Source organism: Fusarium subglutinans (genome assembly GCF_013396075.1).
Source record: "Fusarium subglutinans strain NRRL 66333 chromosome Unknown NRRL66333_c0000061, whole genome shotgun sequence".
In the NCBI taxonomy this organism is placed as follows: Eukaryota; Fungi; Ascomycota; class Sordariomycetes; order Hypocreales; family Nectriaceae; genus Fusarium; species Fusarium subglutinans.
Window position 1 is genome coordinate 153103 of NW_023502124.1, and position 21629 is coordinate 174731.

At 49.7% G+C, this 21629-nt stretch overlaps 4 protein-coding genes across 4 annotated transcripts; 2 read left to right on the forward strand and 2 right to left on the reverse strand.

Moving 5' to 3' along the window:
• Positions 1-56: 56 nt before the first annotated feature.
• Positions 57-11974, forward strand: FSUBG_6072 (polyketide synthase; the record flags this gene model as incomplete). The annotated part of the gene is made up of 3 exons (XM_036684234.1): positions 57-7711; positions 7763-8695; positions 8788-11974. 3 exons carry the CDS (start codon positions 57-59, stop codon positions 11972-11974), a joined length of 11775 nt encoding a protein of 3924 aa, XP_036538434.1.
• A 240-nt stretch (positions 11975-12214) lies between these two features.
• Positions 12215-12976, reverse strand: FSUBG_6073 (ubiquinone menaquinone biosynthesis C-methyltransferase; the record flags this gene model as incomplete). The annotated part of the gene is made up of 1 exon (XM_036684235.1): positions 12215-12976. One exon carries the CDS (start codon positions 12974-12976, stop codon positions 12215-12217), a length of 762 nt encoding a protein of 253 aa, XP_036538435.1.
• A 482-nt stretch (positions 12977-13458) lies between these two features.
• On the forward strand, positions 13459-15010 carry FSUBG_6074 (methyltransferase; the record flags this gene model as incomplete). Its single annotated transcript, XM_036684236.1, has 12 exons — positions 13459-13497; positions 13552-13593; positions 13640-13730; positions 13786-13808; positions 13856-13874; positions 13927-14049; positions 14102-14124; positions 14171-14208; positions 14255-14392; positions 14448-14710; positions 14761-14932; positions 14980-15010. The coding sequence occupies 12 exons, from the start codon at positions 13459-13461 to the stop codon at positions 15008-15010; spliced, it is 1002 nt and encodes a 333-aa protein (XP_036538436.1).
• Positions 15011-19066: 4056 nt separating this feature from the next.
• On the reverse strand, positions 19067-20029 carry FSUBG_6076 (ankyrin; the record flags this gene model as incomplete). The annotated part of the gene is made up of 1 exon (XM_036684237.1): positions 19067-20029. One exon carries the CDS (start codon positions 20027-20029, stop codon positions 19067-19069), a length of 963 nt encoding a protein of 320 aa, XP_036538437.1.
• Between the last annotated feature and the right edge of the window lie 1600 nt (positions 20030-21629).

Here is a 21629-nt window from a genome sequence, read left to right on the forward strand (position 1 = left end):
TACACTTTGTCTTCAACAGCACGGCACTACACTCATTACCCAACCTATCAATCAACATGCCATCCCCAGGCGAGCCCATCGCCGTAATTGGCTCAGCTTGCCGTTTCCCTGGAGGCGCATCCTCCCCCTCCAAACTCTGGTCCCTCCTCCAATCCCCCAAAGATTGCCTCCGAGACTTTCCCAAAGACCGTCTCAACCTTGAAGCCTTCTACAACAAAGATGGCGAGCATCACGGCGCCACAGACGTCTGCAACAAGGGCTACCTTCTCGAAGAAGATAGTCGTTTGTTTGACGCGTCGTTCTTCAACGTTAACCCTGCTGAGGCAGATGGTATGGATCCGCAGCAGAGATTGACGCTTGAGACGGTTTATGAGTCACTTGAAGCTGCGGGGTATACTATTGAGGAGATGCAGGGGAGTTTGACGGCGGTTTATTTAGGGGTCATGACGGGTGATTACCATGATATTCAGTCGAGGGATCCTGAGATTATTAATCGGTATCACCCAACGGGGACATCGAAGAGTATTCTCTCAAATCGAGTATCATACTACTTTGATCTTCGCGGACCCTCAGTCACCATGGACACCGCGTGTTCGTCTTCACTCGCAGCACTGCATTTTGCGACACAATCTCTTCGCAGCGGTGAATCAACCACTGCCATCGCTGTCGGTGTGAACTTGATCTTTGATGCCGCAGGCTACGTCGCTGAGTCAAAGCTCCACATGCTGAGTCCTACATCACGCAGTCGCATGTGGGATGCTGGTGCTGATGGGTATGCCCGGGGTGAGGGTGTCGCATCCGTCATTCTCAAGCCTTTGTCGGAGGCTATCCGTTGCGGCGATCACATTGAGTGCATCGTCCGTGAGACGGGTATGAACAGTGATGGTCGTACCACCGGTATTACTATGCCCTCTGCAACCGCACAATCGGCTTTGATCCGTCGAACGTATCAGAATGCTGGGTTAGATCCTATCAAAGATCGACCGCAGTATTTTGAGGCTCACGGCACGGGGACTCTCGCCGGTGACCCTGTTGAGGCTCGCGCTATTCGTCAGTCATTCTTTGCTGATGATGAAACTTCGTCTGAGGATGCGGAGAAGCTGTACTGCGGCTCTATCAAGACGGTCATCGGCCACACTGAAGGCTGCGCTGGTTTGGCTGGCTTGCTTAAGGCATCTCTGGCAGTGCAGAACGCCACCATTCCGCCGAATCTACTCTTCAACACGCTGAACCCATCTATCGAGCCTTTCTACGATCGCCTACAGGTTCCCACTGCAGCAATGCCCTGGCCAGAAGTCCACAGCGGTCCCAGACGAGTCAGTCTGAACAGCTTCGGTTTCGGAGGTACCAACGTCCACGCTATCGTTGAAAACTACGAACCCGCCGCACCGGAGACATCCCCAGTTACTGAGAAGTTCATGGGCCCTCTGGTACTCTCTGCCGAGACCGAGTCATCTCTCGCGACCACAGTTGGGAAGTACGCCGACTTCATCCGGACCAATCCAGACGTCAATCTTGAAGAAATAGCGTTCGTCACACAGACCCGTCGAAGCGTCTTCAACAGACGAGCGTTCTTCTCCGGTGAGAACAGGGACAAGCTTATTGAGTTCCTTGACTCGGCTGTTGAGACCTCCAAGACTGGCGCTGAGATTGGCATCCAAGCACCAGGTTCATCATCGGAACTACCAGCTATTCTTGGCATCTTCACAGGTCAGGGAGCACAATGGGCTTCCATGGGCAAAACCATGATCGAGACGTCTTCCCAGTTTCGGGAGTCCATACGGAAATGTCAAGATGCTCTGCGTGACATTCCTGACGCACCGACGTGGTCGCTCATGGATGAGCTGATGGCACCTGAGGAGAATTCCCGGATTGGCGAAGCTGCTATTTCTCAGCCTCTTTGTACAGCAACGCAAATCGCGATTGTGGATGTTCTTGCGTCTGCGGGTGTTCAATTCGACGCCGTCGTCGGCCATTCATCAGGCGAGATTTCTGCTGTTTACGCTGCAGGTCTGCTCTCAGCCACTGATGCAATGCGCATTGCTTACTACCGAGGTCTCTACGCCAAACACGCCTCTGGGCCATCTAGTGCTAAAGGATCCATGATGGCTATAGGTATGGGCTCCGAAGATGCGACAGCCTTCTGCGACCAGGAGCAGTTCACGGGACGAATCAGTCTTGCAGCGAGCAACTCTCCGTCCAGTGCTACTATTTCTGGCGACGAAGATGCCATTTTGGAAGCGAAGGAGATTCTAGAGGAGCAGAAGACGTTTGCTCGCCTTCTCAAAGTTGATACGGCATATCACTCGCATCACATGAGAGCCTGTGCAGAGCCATATCTTGAGTCGCTAAAGGCGTGCAACATCACTGTCAGCCCTCCTTCTAGCAACTGCATCTGGGTCTCTTCTGTCTACGGAAACGCAGACATGCTTGATGATGAGGATGATCTCTCGGCCCTGTCAGGGCAGTACTGGATCGACAACATGGTTCGTCCTGTTCTGTTCTCTGAGGCACTGGAGTGCTCACTTTGGAGGGCTGGTCCCTTCAACCTCTCACTCGAAATCGGTCCCCATCCAGCTCTGAAAGGTCCCGCTTCGCAAACAATGAAGACTGCTCTGGGCCATGTCCTTCCGTACGCTACGTTCTTGAGGCGTGGTTATGATGACGTCGAAGCATTCTCGGGCGGAATTGGCTACATCTGGGCATATCTTGGATCTCACGTCGATTTTGCTGGATACCACAAAGCTATACATGGTCCTGAAGCAAGGAAGCCAAAGATGATCAAGGGGCTCCCGTCTTATACATGGAACCACAACAAGGTCCACTGGAAAGAGTCCCGCATCTCCCGCCGTTACCGTCTCGCCGAGACAGCTCCACATGAACTTCTCGGTCGTCGCACTGCAGATGACTCCGAGTTTGAGATCCGTTGGCGCAACATCTTACGCCTCAACGAACTTCCCTGGATTCGCGGACACGCTTTCCAGGGAATGGCTCTCTTCCCAACATCTGGATACATGGCTATGGCTATCCAGGCCGCAATGGAGATAGCCGGCTCACGACCTGTCAAGTTAGTTGAGATCCGCGACCTTGTTATCCCTCGGGCGTTGACTATCGAGGACAATAATCCCGGCATCGAGTCTATCTTCTCTGTCAAGAAGATTGGTGGCCATGTTGATGAGGACGTCTTTTATGGAGAGTTCTCTTGCCATACTTGCCCCGCCGAAGCTGAAGGAACCCTGGAGAGGAACTGCACTGGTCTGATCACCATTGACTTTGGTGAGCCTTCGGATCATGATCTTCCGCCGCGAGCACCTGGGAAGTCGGGTATTACACCTGTCGACACTCAGGAGTATTACGACTCGCTTCTCAACATCGGCCTCAACTATCAGGGTCTCTTCAGAGGTCTCAAGTCTGTGCAGCGAACAATGGGATATGCTACGACAAAGGCAACCTGGGACAAGTCTGAGGTAGGCGACCAGTATGTTATTCACCCAGGACCTTTGGACGTTGCTTTCCACTCCATCATTGCAGCCATGTGCACGCCTCTCAGTGGGGCTCTCTGGGCGCCTTATCTACCTGTCAAGATCGATAGGCTTGCTATTGCTCCCAACACCGACTATGAGGGGATACCAGGCGAAATCAACTTTGACGTTGATACTTTCATTACCGAGACAACGTCCAACACGTTCAGAGGAGATGTACACATTATCAGCCCTGATGGCAAGACAGGTCTACAGGCTGAAGGTCTCACCTTGAAGCTCTTCACTGAGGCAAGCTCCTCTGATGACCGACACATGTTCTCCAAGACAATTTGGCGCGCTGATATCCTGGACTCTTCCGATAATCTTGACGAAATCAATCCTGATGAGCAAGAACTTGCACTCGCTGAAGCTATCGACCGCACATCTTTCTACTTCATCAGGAAGACCTTTGACCATCTGTCGGAAGCCGATGTAAAAGACTGGAAGTGGTTCCATCAAGCCTTCTACAAGGCTGCGAAGGAGGTTCTGCAGGAGACAAGAGATGGAAAACACCCAACTGCGCAGAAGGAATGGTTTGATGATACCGAGGAGTTGATCCAGGAGTACAAGGACAAGTATCCTGAGCAAGCGGATCTCAAGCTCATTCACGCCGTGGCAGAGAACCTCGTTGGCGTCATGACATCCGACACCCAGCTCTTGGAGGTCATGCTTGTGGACAACATGTTGAGCAACCTATATACAGACGGACGAGCCATGCAGCCTCTGAACAGGATAGTCGCAGAGCTCTTCCAGAACCTGTCTCACCGATACCCTCGCCTCAATATCCTTGAGATCGGAGCTGGTACAGGTGGAACGACGAACTCAGTCCTCAACGCCATTGGAGACACATATGGTCGATACACGTACACCGACATCTCAGCTGGATTCTTTGAAGCTGCCAAAACTCGCTTCCATACACATAGCAACCGGCTTGACTACAAGGTTCTCGACATTGAGAACGATCCCACAGGCCAAGGTATTCCCGAAGGCAGTCAGGACGTCGTTCTAGCCGCGAACGTCCTCCATGCCACTCGCAACCTCAACGAGACCATGACCAACGTTCGCAAACTTCTCAAACCTGGTGGCTATCTCATCATGGTTGAAGTCACGGGATACTATCTACAGATGATGTTTCTCATGGGTGGTTTGCCTGGTTGGTGGCTTGGTGTTGATGAGGGGAGAACTCGTGGTCCTGGTATCGGGCTGACGGAGTGGGATGAGATTCTCCGGGATTCAGGCTTTACTGGAGCTGATAAGTATGTCACTGACTTACCTGACTCTCTCAAGCATGTGTGCTCTGTCCTCGTATCGCAAGCCGCCGATGAGAGGGTCACAATGCTCCAGGAGCCGCTGTCGTTCCTCGACGAGATTCCGCTGGAGCAGCGACTTCTCATCATTGGTGGCAAGAGTCTACCCATATCCCGAGTCGTCAAGAGTATCCAGCGTCTCGCATCCCGAATCGCAGATCAGGTTACTGTCGTCGACAGTATCGACTCCCTATCAGACAAGCATCTCAGTGCTGAAACATCGGTCATCTGTCTCACCGAACTCGAGAAGCCCATATTCTCTACTCCAATGACATCTTCGCGTCTAAGAAACCTCCAGTCTCTGTTCTCCCACTCATCACACGTCCTCTGGCTCACAGCAGGTCGCCTCGATGAGAACCCCTACGCCAATATGACAATTGGTCTCGGGCGCGCCATCATCAACGAACTTCCTCAACTGAACCTTCAGTTCCTTGATCTTCCCAAATCCTCGACTATTGATGCGAAGATGGTAGTTGAGGCTTTCTTGAAGCTCAAGCTCGGAAAGTCACCTGAGTTTACGAAGACGCCGATGCTGTGGAGTACAGAGCCTGAGGTGCTACTGAGGGATGGTCTCGTGACGATTCCGAGGGTGGTGCCTGATAAGGAGAGGAATAATCGGCTGAACTCTCAGAGGAGGAAGATTACGAAGGATGTTTCTCTTGGAGAGACAGAGGTTATTCTGAAAGTCACTGAGGGCGGCCTCTGTCTCGAGGAGAAGGCCCCTTGGGCCAAGTCTCTGACGGGCGATGGAATTGTCACTATCCAAGTGGAGCAGTCACTTTCACTTCCCTTCTGCGGAGATAATGAACGGGTTCTCTGCATTGGCAAGACTGATGGTCAAGTCACCATGGCCATCGCTCCACACCACAGCTCAACAGTCTCAGTTCTGGCAACGGAAGCATTTAATGTTCCCAAGGCAGAGGTTATGCAAGCACAGACTGATGTGTTGGCTGGCGTAGCTATCAGCCTGACAGCATCAATCGTTCTTTCGAGCATCTCATCGGCTGCACTCACTACTGAGGATAGTAGCCTTCTGGTCTACGGCGCGTGCACTGACATACAGAGTGCCCTCACCGCCCAGGCTTCTCACAATCTTATCTTCGCCAGCTCTGAGGTCCAGTCCGACTCTATCTTCATTCACCCCAGAGCATCCACCAGGACCATCCAGCACCTCCTTCCTCGCGGCATCAGCCACTTCGTCGACCTCTCCGAGAAGACTGACGACAAGATCAGACAGCATCTATCTCATTTGTATGAGGCCATCAGCTTTGTGCCCACACAGGCATTGGCCACTAAGACTGCCCTAAGTTATCATAAAGTTGATCAAAGTTATCATAAGGCTACTCAGATTTATCCTAAGATTGCGTCATTGGTTGAGACTGCCCATCGTTTCTGCTGCAAATCACAACTCGTATCACCTCCAGCGACCGTTTCTGTGCAGGACGTCACATCCCTTCCAGCCCTCGACCTTACACGCACCATCGTCGACTGGACCAAACCCCAGCCTGTTAGTGTCACCATCCGCCCCGTCAGTGGGCAAGGCCTCTTCTCCAACGAAAAGACCTACCTCATGGTCGGTCTTGTCTCAGACTTTGGTCGATCCCTCTGTCGCTGGATGGTTGAGAACGGTGCCAAGTATATCGTCCTCACCAGCCGTAGAGCGCAGGTCGACCAACTCTGGCTTCAAGAAATGGAGGACTTGGGCGCAGTTGTCAGAGTTTACCCTATGGATGTATCCAAGCGTGACTCTGTACAGGCCGTGTGCGATTCCATCAAAGATCTTCCGCCTGTTGGTGGTGTTTGCAACGGCGCCCTTGTTCTCAAGGATCAGCTGTTCGTTAAGATGGAACCCGATGCATTGAGCGACGTGTTTGCGCCCAAGGTTGATGGAACAATTCATCTTAGCGAAATCTTCTCAGAGCCGACTCTTGACTTTTTCGTCCTGTTTTCGTCCATGAGTTCTGTCGTCGGTAATGCTGGTCAGTCTAACTACAACGCAGCGTCTCTGTTCCAAGCTGCCATTGCTCAGCAGAGGCGCGAAAGAGGTCTCGCAGCGTCAGTTATGGCTTTGGGTATGGTCGCTGATGTGGGATACATCGCTGCAAAGGGCCCAACACTCATGGAGCGGCTAAAGAAGGCTTTTTACATGCCCATCTCAGAGTCTGATGCTCACCAGATCTTCGCTGAAGCTGTTGCTGCTAGCAAGCCTGGACTGACAGCTGACGACACGATCGAGATGGTCTCAGGCATTCAACCCTTCAACTACACGGCCTCCACCAAGGCTCGACCTCCTTGGGTCAACAATCCACGCTTTTCGCACTTCGTTCGTGAGGAAGAAGGTTCGAAGGATGTTGATGCAACTAGGGCAGGCCAGAGCAACATTCGCATCTTGGAACAACTGGACGCCGCTGGCTCTGAAGAGGAGGCTGCTGCTGCTCTTCTTGTTGCCTTCAGAGCAAAGGTTGAGACCATGCTGCAGATGACTCCGGACAGTCTCAACGTTGAGTCATCACTACTGGATGTCGGTATCGACTCCCTCTTGGCTGTGGAGATCCGGTCATGGTTCTTGAAGGAGGTTCACGTCGATGTACCTGTCCTCAAGACTCTCAGTGGTGATAACGCGAAAGATATCTGCGCTGACGCAGCGAACAAGTACCTCTCAGCCAAGATGCAGGAGAACAAGTCTGATACTGGTGATGCGTCCAAATCAGATTCAGCAGCCAATGGTTCAGCAACTGGGACATCTAGCGACGGTAGTTCGAGTCCAGTTAGATCAGGCCACGCAACACCGCCCAGTACAGTTGGGGAAACGGAGCACCAAGAGGAGGTCAAGCAGGAGAAAGAGTTGGAACGAGTGGAAAAGTTGTCGTATGCTCAGTCGAGGTAGATATTTCATGGCAGTAACAGGATGTACTTTAGCTAAATTGTATATAGGTTATGGTTTTTAAGTCAGTTTTCCAAAGATGACACCTCTTACAACTGCGTCTACGTTTACAAGGTCACTGGTAACATCCAGATTCCTCGATTGAAGAGGGCCGTTTCCACTGTTGCAAATCACCATGACTCCTCGAGGACGTGCTTCTTTACCCGACCAGGAAGTGGTGAGCCTGTTCAAGGACTCCTTGCCTCAGCGAGAGACTGTTTCAAGCATGTCAAGGATGAAGATGGTCACAGTTTGGAACAAGAGAAGAAAATCTGGCGAAACCATGTTTGGCAACTCTCTGACGGAGACGTTCTCAGAGTCATACTTGTCACTCATGGACCTGAAGAGCACTCCCTCATCATCGCCTACCATCACATTGCCATGGATGGTGTGAGCATGCATCTCTTCCTGCGAGATCTCAACGCCGTATACATGGGACACAAGCTCAATTCGTCGCCGAAGCAGTACATGGACATCTCAGTCGAGGAACGAAGGGCCATCGAGAGTCGCCAGATGGACGACAGAATCTCCTATTGGACCAAGTTGCACTCACCACCTGCAGACACTCTTCAATTATTCCCATTCGCTCGTGTCAAGTCACGACCCATTCCGAAGACCTATCGTAACGTTGAGTCTCTCATCGACATTGGCAGTGACCTCTCAGAGCAGGTCAAGCGAGCAAGCCAGTCTCTACGTATCACCCCTTTCTACTTCTACCTTGCCGCTCTTCAAACACTCTTCAACAAGCTTTTGGATGTGGAGGACATCTGTATCGGCGTCACTGATGCGAACCGCGGCGAAAGTAGCTTACAGACCATTGGCTTCTTCCTGAACTTACTGCCTCTCCGTTTTGAGGTTGAGAAGCATGCGAAGTTCTCAGATCTTGTCACAAAGACAGCCCAACAATATCGAACAGCACAAGCTAATATGGGAGTTCTTTCGATGTTATTCTCGACAAGGCTAATGTTCCTCGAGAGCCAACGAGCACTCCACTGTTCCAAGTCGCCATGAACTATCGGCAAGGAAATTTCTCCAGAATCCCGCTTGGTGGAAGCAATCTGGAGTTCAAGGATGGCTTTGATGCCCAAAGTCCTTATGATCTTGCCTTTAGCGTGACGCCGAACAATGACACGACTTACGTACAAGTTGTTGCAAGAGAAGATTTGTATACAAGAGAGGGTACCGACACTCTATTATCTGCATATCTGGCACTGCTGCAAGATGCTTCGCGAGATGTAAGCCAGAGGTTGGAGACCATCGACAGCTACGGTCAAGCTGGTATCGACAAGGCACTAATACTTGGATACGGGGATGTTGTGGACTTCCATTGGCCCTCCACGCTAACAGAGAAGGTGGATGAGGCTGTCAAGAACCCTCATGATGTCGCTATCAAAGATGTCAATGGTCGGCTCACCTATGGAGACCTTGCCGTCAGGGTCAACAACCTTGCCTCAGGCATCCAGTCTCAGCTTCGGCCTGGTTCATCGGTAGCAGTTCTCTGCGAGCCAACCGCAAGTTGGGTCATCTCCATGTTGGCCATCATCCGTTCCGGATGCATCTACGTTCCTCTGGATGGGAAGTTACCTGACGAGCGTCTCAAGGTCATTCTTGAGGCTGTTGCACCTGCCTTGATCCTCTGTGAAGACTCCACCATGGAGCGTACTCACAACATATCTATTGGGGCACCTATCCTTTCCGTGACTGGGCAACCCGACTCGACCGATAACTCAGCAAACCTAGAGCACGTGACTGAGACGACCTTCATCTTGTTCACGAGCGGATCGACAGGTACACCAAAGGGTATTCGACTCTCCTCTCGAGGTATCATCAATTATCTCGCCACGAAGAGCTCGAGGCTCTCTCTGGGTCGAGAGGTGGTTCTCCAGCAGAGCGCTCTTGGCTTCGATATGTCTCTTGCCCAAGCCTTCATGGCTCTCGCACTAGGTGGTACACTGGTCATAGTGCCCAGTGTCAGTCGGGGTGATCCACTCGCTCTGAGTAGGCTCATGGCTGATGAGGGAGTCACCTTCACGTTAGGAACTCCGACTGAGTATCTTATGCTCATTCGACATGGAGGTCAGACCGTGAAGTCAATGCACTCTTGGCGGAACGCAACCTCTGGTGGTGAAGCCATCACTCCTCAGCTGAAGGCAGCTTTAAAGACATTGCAACATCCTCCAGCTCTCACTGATTGTTACGGACCCACTGAGATCTCATGCTGCGTTACCATGAGGACTATAGACCTCAGTGATGACGGAGAGGACGATGTCTACTCGCGTGTTGGTCCAGCGAACCCTAACACTTCCATTTACATCCTTGATGAGCGCGGACATGTGGTGTCCCAGGGACTCGCTGGTGAGATCTGCGTTGGCGGTGTTGGCGTTGCACTCAGCTATCTCGACGAGAACTCAACCTCACAGAAATTTGTACCGAACCCGTTTGCGACGGCTGAGCATACTGAAAAGACGTGGACTACGATGTATCGGACTGGAGACAAGGGCCTCATCCGTGCTGATGGCGGTCTTCAGTTCATGGGCCGCATGGATGGTGATACAACTGTTAAACTTCGTGGGCTACGCGTCGATCTTGATGATATTGCCAACGTCATGCTACAACAGTCCAAGGGCTCTCTTGGGGATGTCGTTGTTACGGTCCGTGGTGATCCAGCTTTCCTCGTTGCGCATGTTGTGCTGAGCACGGGAACCTCTATGGATGCCTCGGAATTACAAGATTTAGCGAGCGCCTTGCCACTTCCTCAGTACATGAGACCAGCTACGGTTATACCGCTGGAGAAGCTGCCGTTGAACAGAAGTGGAAAGGTGGACCGTCGTGCTATAGCAGCCCTCCCTCTCCCTACATCGCCTGCATGCCCTGGTCCCTCCAAAACGGCTCCAGACAGGAAGTCAACGCTTGTTGAAGGAGAGTTGAGACTTGTTTGGCACAACGTACTATCTCAGGCAGGTCTTGTCAATACTGCGGGGCTTGAGCCTGACACGGATTTCTTCCACGTTGGAGGCAACTCACTACTTCTTGTGAGACTACGAAGCGCAGTTGAGATCTCAATGGGCGTCACACTACCTCTCAGCGACATGTACCGTTCTAGCACACTAGCTGGAATGGCGGGCCTGGTTGCGCAGCAAAAGAGCTCTGACTATGTGCGTGAGGTAATTGACTGGGAGGTCGAGACAGGCGTCCCTTCTCCCATCAACTTAACCTACTCTCGCCAAGCAATCCCTGTCAGGACACAGACTGGTCTTGAGATTCTCATGACTGGCTCAACGTCATTCCTGGGCAAACAGATCCTCCAGTCTCTTTTGAGCCGACCTTCAGTCGCACGCATATATTGCATCGCCGTTGACCCAGACACTGAGGCCAGTCACCTCAAGGACGATCGTGTCACGGTGTATCCTGGTAGCCTAAGCGAGCCCATGTTGGGACTCAAAAGAGAAACGTACCAGCACCTTCAAGCAACTGTAGACACTGTCATTCTCGCGGGAGCCCAAGGCCATTGTCTCAACAACTACTCAACCCTTCGCGCACCTAACGTGGAGTCGACGCGACAGATGGGTCTCTTCGCTCTTGCTCGCCGAATTCCTATTCATTACATCTCATCTAACCGAGTTACACTGCTTGACTCCAGCGCAGATGCAGCCCTTCCACCAGTTAGCGTTAAGGACCATCAACCTCCTACAGATGGATCAGAGGGGTTCACAGCAGCTAAGTGGGCAGGTGAAGTATTCCTTGAGAAACTATCAGAAGTAACAGCTGCGAACGCAGAGAAAGGTCTCTCTGTCTCTATCCATCGGCATTGCGCCATTGTAGGTGATGAGGCCTCTATCGAAGACGCACTCAATGCCTTGCTTCGATATTCCAAGCTTATCAATGCTGTACCGCGTGTATCTAGCCTGAATGTCGGCGGTTACTTTGACTTCCTCCCTGTCACGGATGTCGCCGACTCTTTTGCCGATTTTGTTGTGTCCTCACAAGGAACGCACTCGGGCGTGGCTTTCAAGCATTACTCGAGTGGCGTCAAGGTACCGCCAAAAGAGTTCGCCTCATACATGCAAGGGACATATGGAAACGATTCCCGAGAACTGGACTTGGACGATTGGGTCGAGGAGGCTAGGAAGGAAGGAATTGAAGAGTTAATTGTGTTATATTTGCAGGCTATCGTGGAAAAAGGAGAACGGATAACATTTCCTTACATGGGGAACAATGAGTAGGTATTGGTCTAGGGTGCAAGACTTCTGACATTAAATTGAGGCACTGAAGATACTTGGTCTAAGATCTTCTGATTCTATACTAAATTATGCCAAGTTTACTCAAGCTTATTAAGTTTACCTAAGTTTAGTTTACCCAGGTTTATTAAGTTTACCTAAGACTTTTTGTCATTTAAGATATAGGTCCTAAGATTTGTTGCATCCTCTTGATTGTGAACTAGGATAACCATATCGAAACACGCTCTACGCTTTCTTAGCCACTACGACGACAAAGTTGGGATCGTTGAGATACTCCTCCCAAAACTCGTGGTCGTTTTTGACAAGCTCCGTCTCTTCGGCCGGGGCAACATGTATCTCAACCAGTCCGAGTTCCTTTCCGATGTCATCAGAAAGCGAGAAAGTCGATTCCATTGAAGTAGCCTCAAATGAGAACGGCGGCTCGGTCACGCAATTGACTTGGTATCTCAAGCCGCCCGGGATCTCAGTGACATCCGTGAAGGTGACACCGTATTTGCCCTGGCTCATGTACTCGGCGCGGATGCTCTTTGACCTCACGCCGATGAACTTGCCCCCAGGCTTCAGGTTCTTGACGACATTTTCATACATGCTTCTCAGATCTGAGACAGAGGAAGCATGATCGAAAACCCAATTGGCCATGACAATATCGTAACCGTCTTCCAACTTGACTTGCTCCGTGACGGGTTTGGTGACATCAGCCTCGAACCAACGAATTCGATCCTTTCGCCCGAGACTCTTCTCAATCTCCTCACCAGCTTTCATCATCTCGGGTGAAATATCAACGACATCAACAACACTAGCCCCAGCATCAATCGCTCTTCGGGCATGAAGTCCACTTCCTCCACCAAGATCTAGCACCTTCAAACCCGTACAATCCCCCAGAGCATTCTTCACAAGCTGGCCCTCAAGTTTGGAACAGGGCAACTCCTCCACAGAAGCATACTTGGGTGCGAACGAATCGTATTGCGTTTTCTCGGCGTGAGACATGCTGGGCACAGACACTGGGTAGTGATTGGTTTGTTGGTCGTTGATTTGCGTGTTGGTTCTGGCAATATCACTCAAAACCCCGCTCTTTGCCTTGGATATCGACAGGGATGTTGATGTTCTGATCTAACCACTATAACGCTAGTGTTGATGTTATCGGGCCTCAAGGAGCAAGAAAATACTGGATTATTAAAATAAGGTGTAAAATAAACTTAGTAGAGAGTTCCCTAAGCTTATGCTAGATTTACCTAAATATCTTTATCCCTTAGGGTCAAGGTCCTGGGTTTTCCTCCTCCCCCTTCTGGTTCTGATCTAGCCGCTATCCCGCTATCATGCTAGTCTTGATAGTATCACGATACAGACTAGAATGAAATTCTTATCACACGTGACTGTTGACAGATCATCCGTCTCCAAACCCCACTCGTGCCGACCGCTATTTCAATCTAATGTCACGTCACGTCAAACAGTAAATCGAATCCTTGACGATGTGCGCGGACGAAGAACCCCTTGCTGTCGATGAGCATGTATGCATCTACTGTGGCTGAAGACTTATTGCATGCGACTAACCGATTGGACAGGCAGCTCAGGACGACACTGATGCTGACTCCGCCATTGGAGACGTAAGTGGATGTTTCGAGGGCGATCGCAGTAGCTAACGAGTAAAAGGACAATGCTAGCGATACTACGTCATTAAGATCAAGTATTTTGAGATACCGTGAGGAGAATGGCAGGACGTATCATGCTTATAAGGACGGAGGTGAGATATGAGGATGTGCAACAGATGTGACAAGAAGTTGAACTAATTGACACAGCCTATGCACTTCCAAATGACGAGGTAAGCCTTTGTCACTTATCATAGGAATTGCTACTAACCTGATAAAGATTGAGAACGAACGACTAGGTACACCATGATACCACCCCCCCCCCCCCCCCGTCCATTGATAATCCCTCAGATCTTCAGCATCATCTCTTTCTGCTCACTTTCGACGAAAGACTGCACGCAGCTCCCCTGCCCAAGACGCTGAACCGCGTTTTCGATGCGGGCTGTGGCACTGGAATCTGGGCCATCGAGTTTGGTGAGTAATGCAAGCTACACTACGATGACCATAACGCTGACAACCTGGACAGCTGATGAGCATCCCGAGTGCGAGGTGAGCTTTACGAAGATGACTTAGAAGACTACTGCTAACTTTTCAGGTCATTGGCGTCGACTTGAGTCCGATTCAGCCTTCAGCGTATGTATTCATTCTCGTGGTAATGGGGCTTACTGACATCTCAAAGCATTCCACCCAACGCCTCCTTCTACGTAGATGATCTAGAAGAGTCATGGGACTACTCCAACAAGTTTGACTTTGTCTTTGCTCGCTTTCTCACAGGCTCCATCCTAGACTGGCCCAAGTTCTTCAGCGAAAGCTACAAGTACATCATCCTCCTGTCCCTACTCCTGAGGATATTGTCTAAAACCTATCAACAGGAATCTCAATCCTGGAGGCAGAATAGAAATGATCGACATCATCTACCCTCTCCTCTCCGACGATGATACCCTCACAAAGGACTCGGCATTATCTAAGTGGTCAGAACTTCTACACGATATCTTTACTAAGAATGGCCGTCCCATGGATAGTGCGCTGAAGTACAAAGATCAACTTGAGGAAGCGGGCTTTGTAGATGTAAACATTGTGAAGCGCAAGTGGCCTTTGAATCGATGGCCCAAGGATCCCAAACATAAGCAGATTGGTTAGTTCATCGCCGCTTTATTTCTTGGTGTTTTCCTAACACTAGCGAAGGTACCTGGGCCCAACAGAACACGTTGGATGCTCTGGCAGCTTTGAGTCTAGCTGTATTTACGCGTCCTGATGGTCAAGGTGGACTTGGCTGGAGTAAAGAGGAAGTCGAGGTTTTCCTGACAGATGTGCGAAAGGATATTAAGAATGTCAACATTCATTCATACTGGCCAATGTAAGTATCTGACCCTGCAGCGAAGTATTGTATTAATAGTGAAACAGTTGGTCGGTCTATGCCACAAAGCCCAATTAAAGCACTAGCTAGAGCAGGCAGCTCTACGTATCCCCAATAAGGACTCACACACTTTGAAATTTAATGACATGCCCTGAGACGGAACCGATAAAGATCGTTGCAGAGTTCCCACTGACCCAACATTTGACGCTTCCATCAAGCGGCCTGTACTGTGGAGGCACCCATAAGAGGTGGTCACTGTCGGCTGAGAAGGCCATTGCTTCGATCCTGCTCTCAGTGAATGATAAAGCGCATAAATGGGTACCGGTAATGACGTTACGTAGATGAAACTCATATTCGCAGAAACCATTGTGTACTGCATATGCCAATAAATGACCATTTTGTGAAAAGATATGTAAGCACATGGCTCGATCAGCGTTCTGAATCACTTGGATACGTGCGCTCAAGTGGACCTCAATACCTTGTATCTCCAGTCCTAGGTATGCGCTACTGCCAAATCATTCGACGCCCTATGCTTCTAGCGAGAGAGATGAAGATTGAAGATCCATAAAGCTGAAAGAGGAGCAAGCTCTATAATCGTGTTAAACGCAGCGATTACTCTAATTGAATCTCGGACGAAAGGGGCAAAGTCCTGGCGTAGATCACTGCATGTCTGCAAAGTCAGCTCAGGGACGTGTTATAACGTTGACTGCCTGTTATACCTGACTCATCTCTAATAATTCCCTTAACGTATTCACACCATCTGCCAGTCTCCCTAAGAGCGATAGCACCTCTACCCAGTGTAGGAGATGGTCGAAGAGAAATGTGTACGTAAAGGAACTCAGCGATCGATCACTGCGTTTCAGGTGTAAGAACCAGTAGTTGCAAGCATACTCGAGTTCAGGAGGGATGCCACTCTGTATTAACTTCGCATCGATCTCGTATTTGGTTGTCTCTGGATTCTTAATTTCGCACATATCATATTTGAGATTTGCTTCCATACATTGGATGCAGGCCTCTGCAAGATTGGCATGTATCTCTCCTTTATTGATCTGGTACTTGTGACGGCCTGAACCTTCGTCGCTGGAGAGGAAGTCGAAAAATGACTTGTGAAGAAGCTGTATAGGTTGGTAGAGCTCGGGAGGTACATGCAACACTGCATAGAGCCTTGGAACCCACCAGCTAATATCATCCAGATCCGTGCCAAGTAGAAGGGTAAGAGACTTTGCTGAGAGTGGCCTGACCAGAAGTACAATGGTACCGAGAAATCGTAACTTCTGACGAAACTCGTCTTCATCAAAACCTAAGAATGCTTGGTCAAGAAGAGGACTGTATATCTGTTGCAGTTGCGAATTGCTCCCTTGTTCCAACCACAGGATTAGCTGTTGGATCGGACTCCTATTCTTATCTGAAACGAATCGACATAAAGTTGCGGCGTAGATGAACAAGGGTTCAGGCGTGGTAGAAAGTTCTACAAGTCGATCAAGGTCTTCCATTGTTGGCCATGGGTCTTTTTGTACCTTCCTTTTATACTTAATATCCGCAAACCTCACTTCTAAAAAGTTGCGAACGTCCAAAGTGGTATCGCCTAAGAATTCTCGGTGGAGCTCTACAGTATGGACTGTCTTGCTCTGCAAGGGAGGCTCGAAAGCTTCGACAATCTCAGGTGCATACCTGCTGGTAATTAATACACGCAGGTGAAGCTTAGAGCTAGTGCAAAGCTTCGAAAAAAGCCCCAAAAGCCTTGTGAGATTCTCGGGCCTCCCACACTCATCTAGAGCGTCAATGATGATTATCTTTGGCAAATGATTTGCCTCTGTGGGTTTCAAGGTCTCCAAGGGCTCCCATAATAGCTTCTGGAACTGACTTTCGAGGCTACTCTTGTCTACTGCATCCTTATCGAGACCTTCAAGTGATTTCCGAAGACTCTCTTTAAAGAGGGAAACAGTATCTGCCAATTGCGTCGCAAGTGTAGTGAATAGCCGGTTAGTGTCATTCCGGTCCTGTTCTCCCCTTTTAAACATGTATCCAGCAACCAGTCTCTCGTTTCTCTCCAGAGAGTCAATTACACTCCTGGTAAGAGTAGACTTACCAGTCCCGGCAGGACCAATAAGCCAAAGTATTGGTGGGCCTGAGTCCTGGTCTGCCCAGTTTTGGATGAGCTCAAGGATACGAGCTCGTGTGCCAGGTTCGCACCTTGGACTCTTTTTGACGTCTTCGCTATTGCAGCGTGCGCTATGAACTATGTGGAGGTCCAAGGGATGATCGTCTAGGATTTTCCTATTCCCAGTTAACGACCGTCCGTGCGTAGCAATAGGCTGTATACCTGATATGCTTTTGTTCGTTCAGGCTCTGCGCCGTGGTTTCTAGTTGATCCTTGGCAACTAACATAGGTTAGCAAAACTTGACAGGTAGCATGATCTTGGGATATGTTATTTGCGTGCCCCAAGTACGTCAAGCTCGGGCGTGGGTCACAGACTCATAGCTGTTTCAGCAGCACAAACAAGAAACCAGAAATTTACTTACTCGACACCAGTTCTGACATAAGCTTCTTTTCTTGTAGAACCTGGTTTGGTGGTATAAATAACAGCAGCTCTTTCGCAAAAGCTGCCGCCGTCGCAGCAGCATATTCTTGCCAGTTCTTGTTCTTATGCGAATCGGCATAATCGCAGATGCCCCGAACAACAAGACATGGAAAGTTGTACAGGCCTGCAGCTTCCATTTCAAAGCACAAGGCACCGTATTCTTGACTCAGACGCTCACGCGTCTTTCCTTCCTTTATGACCTGATTCCCCGAGGCTATGATGCCATAGTGGAAGTATGGATCGGTGTCACCACGATCCTGTCTATTGATTATCTTGGACTCGTCGCATTGGGCACATGTTGCGTTTCCCTGATCGACATGATCGTACACTGCTTGATAAAACCGATCGTTCAATATACCTGGGTAGGTGAATTTTCCTTTCATCCTCTTGGAAGTCTTCGCGTTCAGCTGAGATAGGAACTCGGGAACTCGACTTTCCTCGGTCATATGGGTAGCTTGCAGGCAAGACAACGCCGATAGTAAGATTTGGGGAGGCGTGTACTGCGAGCCAGTACGCTGAAACTTGCCTTCTGGCAATATCTTGCCCCGATCATGTTGTACGACTCCTCCGGAGGTTCCTGAGGGCTGGCTGATCACCACATCGCCCAATCGGATATCATGCTGTGATGATGGAGCTCCACCTCCAATGCCAACCAACAAGCCAAAACGGATGGATTTGAAGGTTCGAAGTAGGTCCTTGGCGACTGTAGCTGCGGGATTGATTCCATATATGCCAGCCGGAAGGCACGCAATCGCAATTTTGTGGCCTTGGATTTCTCCCAGGATATAGCTGTTGTGGTCGTCGGGGTCCTGCTGAGCCAGCTTGGGGTGAATCTTGTCGAGCATCCCTCTGGCAGCAGCCATCTCTAGTGGAAGGGCGCAAACCCATCCAACGGTGTATTCCTCCGATTGAAACGTAGCATTGTCCCCGGACATCGTCAAAATCGAAAACGATAAGTTGGGTGATATGTGAGGAAATGAGACTGTGGGCTATGTACGACATCCGCTAGGGGAGGAAAGAAAACACAAAACCTTGACCCTAAGCAATAAAAATATTTAGGTAAATTAATAAAAATATTTAGATTTAGCCTAAGTTTAGGGGGCTTTTGATAAGTATATTTTGACACCCTAAATCAAGGTCCGGTGTTTTCTTGCTCCCCGAGGATCCGCAATTCCAACCACAAAAATCGAGGGCGCGTAATGGTCTTGGCGGCATAACTAATTGGCCAGTCTCCAAAGTGAGGCGAGCATCATGCAGCGGCTGCTGACCTGCTGCCTAGTGCCAGTCATCTGAGCAGTAGGCCAAGATAGCAAAACGTCCATAATAAACGGCCACCATTGCGAGGCTTTGTCAGCAGCATCAGTGCATAGTGGCTAGCTGAGAGCCAGGGCCAGTATTACTAAACCTACTGGGTTCTTGAAAGGCTCAAACTCGCCAGCTACTGTGCCCTGACCATTCGCCTGGCTGGGAGGGCCTTGGTTTGCAGTGTGAGTATTACCCCTCATTTGTGTATACCGAGCCAACTTCTCGCCTCCTTCTCACTTCTCCTGACTTATAATTCCCAGCGCCTCCATTCGTTCTCAATGTCGTCTATTTTCTCCCAGAAGTCCTTTCTTCTTTCATTCTGAATCTGCCAAGGAGACTTTCCCTCTGCATTCAGCTCATCCATCAGACTTCCCTCATCACCTTGAAGCCTTCGAAGTATTTCTCCCATAGATTTGTACTTTTCTTCGATTACTCCAGGCCAGAACATTCCGCTCGCTGCCTCATGTAGTGGCGTGTTTCCTTTCAGGTTCTTGGCACATATGTCTGCACCATGATCAAGAAGAAACACGATGGCATCGAGATTCTCTAGGTTCTTGACAACCAAGTGCAGTGGCGTATTGCCGTTATCCTCTGTACCCATGACTATTGCGCCATGCCCGAGTAGAATTTCTATCGCTGCTGTATCGATGGGCCATCCTCCATTGTCGTGACATAAGCAATGGAGCGCTGTTTCACTCTTTTTGTTGAGAATACTCGCATCAGCGCCCCTATCACATAGGAGCTGATATATCGCCGTGTACTTTCTTCCGCAGTTGCTGTAAGTCTTGGCTGCATAGTGTAGGGGAGTGTTCCCGTACATGTCCTGTGTATTGATCGTCTCTGGGTTGCAGCCCAGTAGCAGGTCAACAGTAGTCATGATTCGTTGCAGTTTCTCCTCCTTGACTTCTGTAGTCATCTCGCGAGGATTTTCTTCTGTTGAGACTTGGCAGGCCCAGTGAAGCGGCATGCTTCCCCAGCTATCACGATTTGATACTGCGTCTGCCATATCACCAACCTTGCCTGCACAACCAAGCAGGACTTTAAGAGCATCAACGTTCGCACATCGACTTGCGGTGGAGATGATCGTTATATCAGTGCGAACTCTGTCATCCTTATTCTCCATAATCTTGATGTTGGGATCAGCGCCACTCAGGATGAGCCGCCGGATCAGGTCAGGTCCAGCCCACTCTGCAGCAAGGTTCAAAGCCATGAATGTCGGTATCCGTTTGTCCTTAGGCTCGCCAGTGACAGGATTATCGCGAAATCCCACATGTAGTCTGCGTCAGAAGCATGGGCACCCCGGTCAAGCAAAAGGTTAATGACTGCCTCTTTTCCATCGAGGTTGTTTCTCCAGTCAAAGGTATCTACAGCCAAGTCAAAGGCGTCGGCAGCCCAGTCAAATATGTCGGCAGCTGCCATGATAGGAGTGAACCCATGATAGTTATGGTGAAGATCAATTTGAAGCAGAGGGTGGTCTAGCAGCACCTTGACTACCTCAAGTTGACCACAACGAGCTGCTGTATTCAGCACATCGTAGCAACGACCATCAAGATCAGTTCTTCCACTGGGTTTCATGAAGTGTGTGTAGTGATCTAAGAGTATTCTAAGTGAATGGAGACTCCCATGTGTCGCTGCGACGATGAACGGATCAGAGCCCATTCCAAGAGGATGACCTCTCTTAATGGCCCAAGGCGCGTTTCCCAAATACTTCTTCAAAGCTGTCGTATCATCATGCTCAATAATAGCCGTGCGGAGGGGAAAACGGAACGTTTCGTATAGCGTTGATCCATTTGTATCAATTATAGTTGGTTGTTGCCCCGCTGGACTTTCTGGTTCGATAAAAATGCTGTTCCGACGTTGACGAAAGTTTTGGTAGGGCGACATAGCCATAGTTGTGAAGGCCGTTGTTCCCTCGAGCTAGATGACTAGAATTCTTAATCGAGAGTGAGGGAATAAAAATAACACTTGGCCATATAGAAAGCGTTCTGGCAGCATTATTTCCTTGTAAGTTATCCCATAAACTACCCTGGATCATCTTCTCCACAGACCTGTACCCGGATGAGTCAGGCCGTCAAATTACCCGAATAATAGCCCGAAGCTCCGTAACACGCGCAAGCTGCTAACCGAGCTTACAAGATCCTGGAAAGCATTTGTCACAACGAACCATTGCATCCAGTAACCCACTGGAACGAGATTTTCCGAGAGCATCAGCCTATTATTTATGAGTCCAAGCTTCCGGGATTGATGACCCGGGGAGTCGGGTAGCGGAACTTGGATCCTGAGTGGCCACAACACGATACTAAAACGAAGCTAGCTAGCCGATCATAATAATCCTTGACGCCAATCGATTTTATCGTGAACTTTGAGCTAATGATTCAACCCAGACAGAGTCAGAAAGAAATGTTGTTATCAGCAAGCACAAGGGAGGAATCTATAGCAAGGGCGTATTAGAGATTACTCATGTTCTTAGTCCATTTAGCAAAATATAGATATGACTGTTAGCTCAAGTTGCGGCCCACGATTCCGTCATCCGCATCCATCATCGCTAAAATCTTTAGTCCCGGTCTAATGAACCGGAACCGATCGCTTCATTTAGATTTCAGGCTCACCGCAAGCTAGCGATAGCGGAAGCTGGAAAATTCCGGGTTCACGCTAAGAAGGCGGGGATCGATGCTCCATATATCGTCTCATCTTCATCTTATTCCTCGATTCGATCCCGACATTGATCAGATTATACATATCTTGGCTCTCGCGACCGTCATCTATCCTATCTGGCAACCTCTCAGCCCTTTGCTCACATACAATCAAGG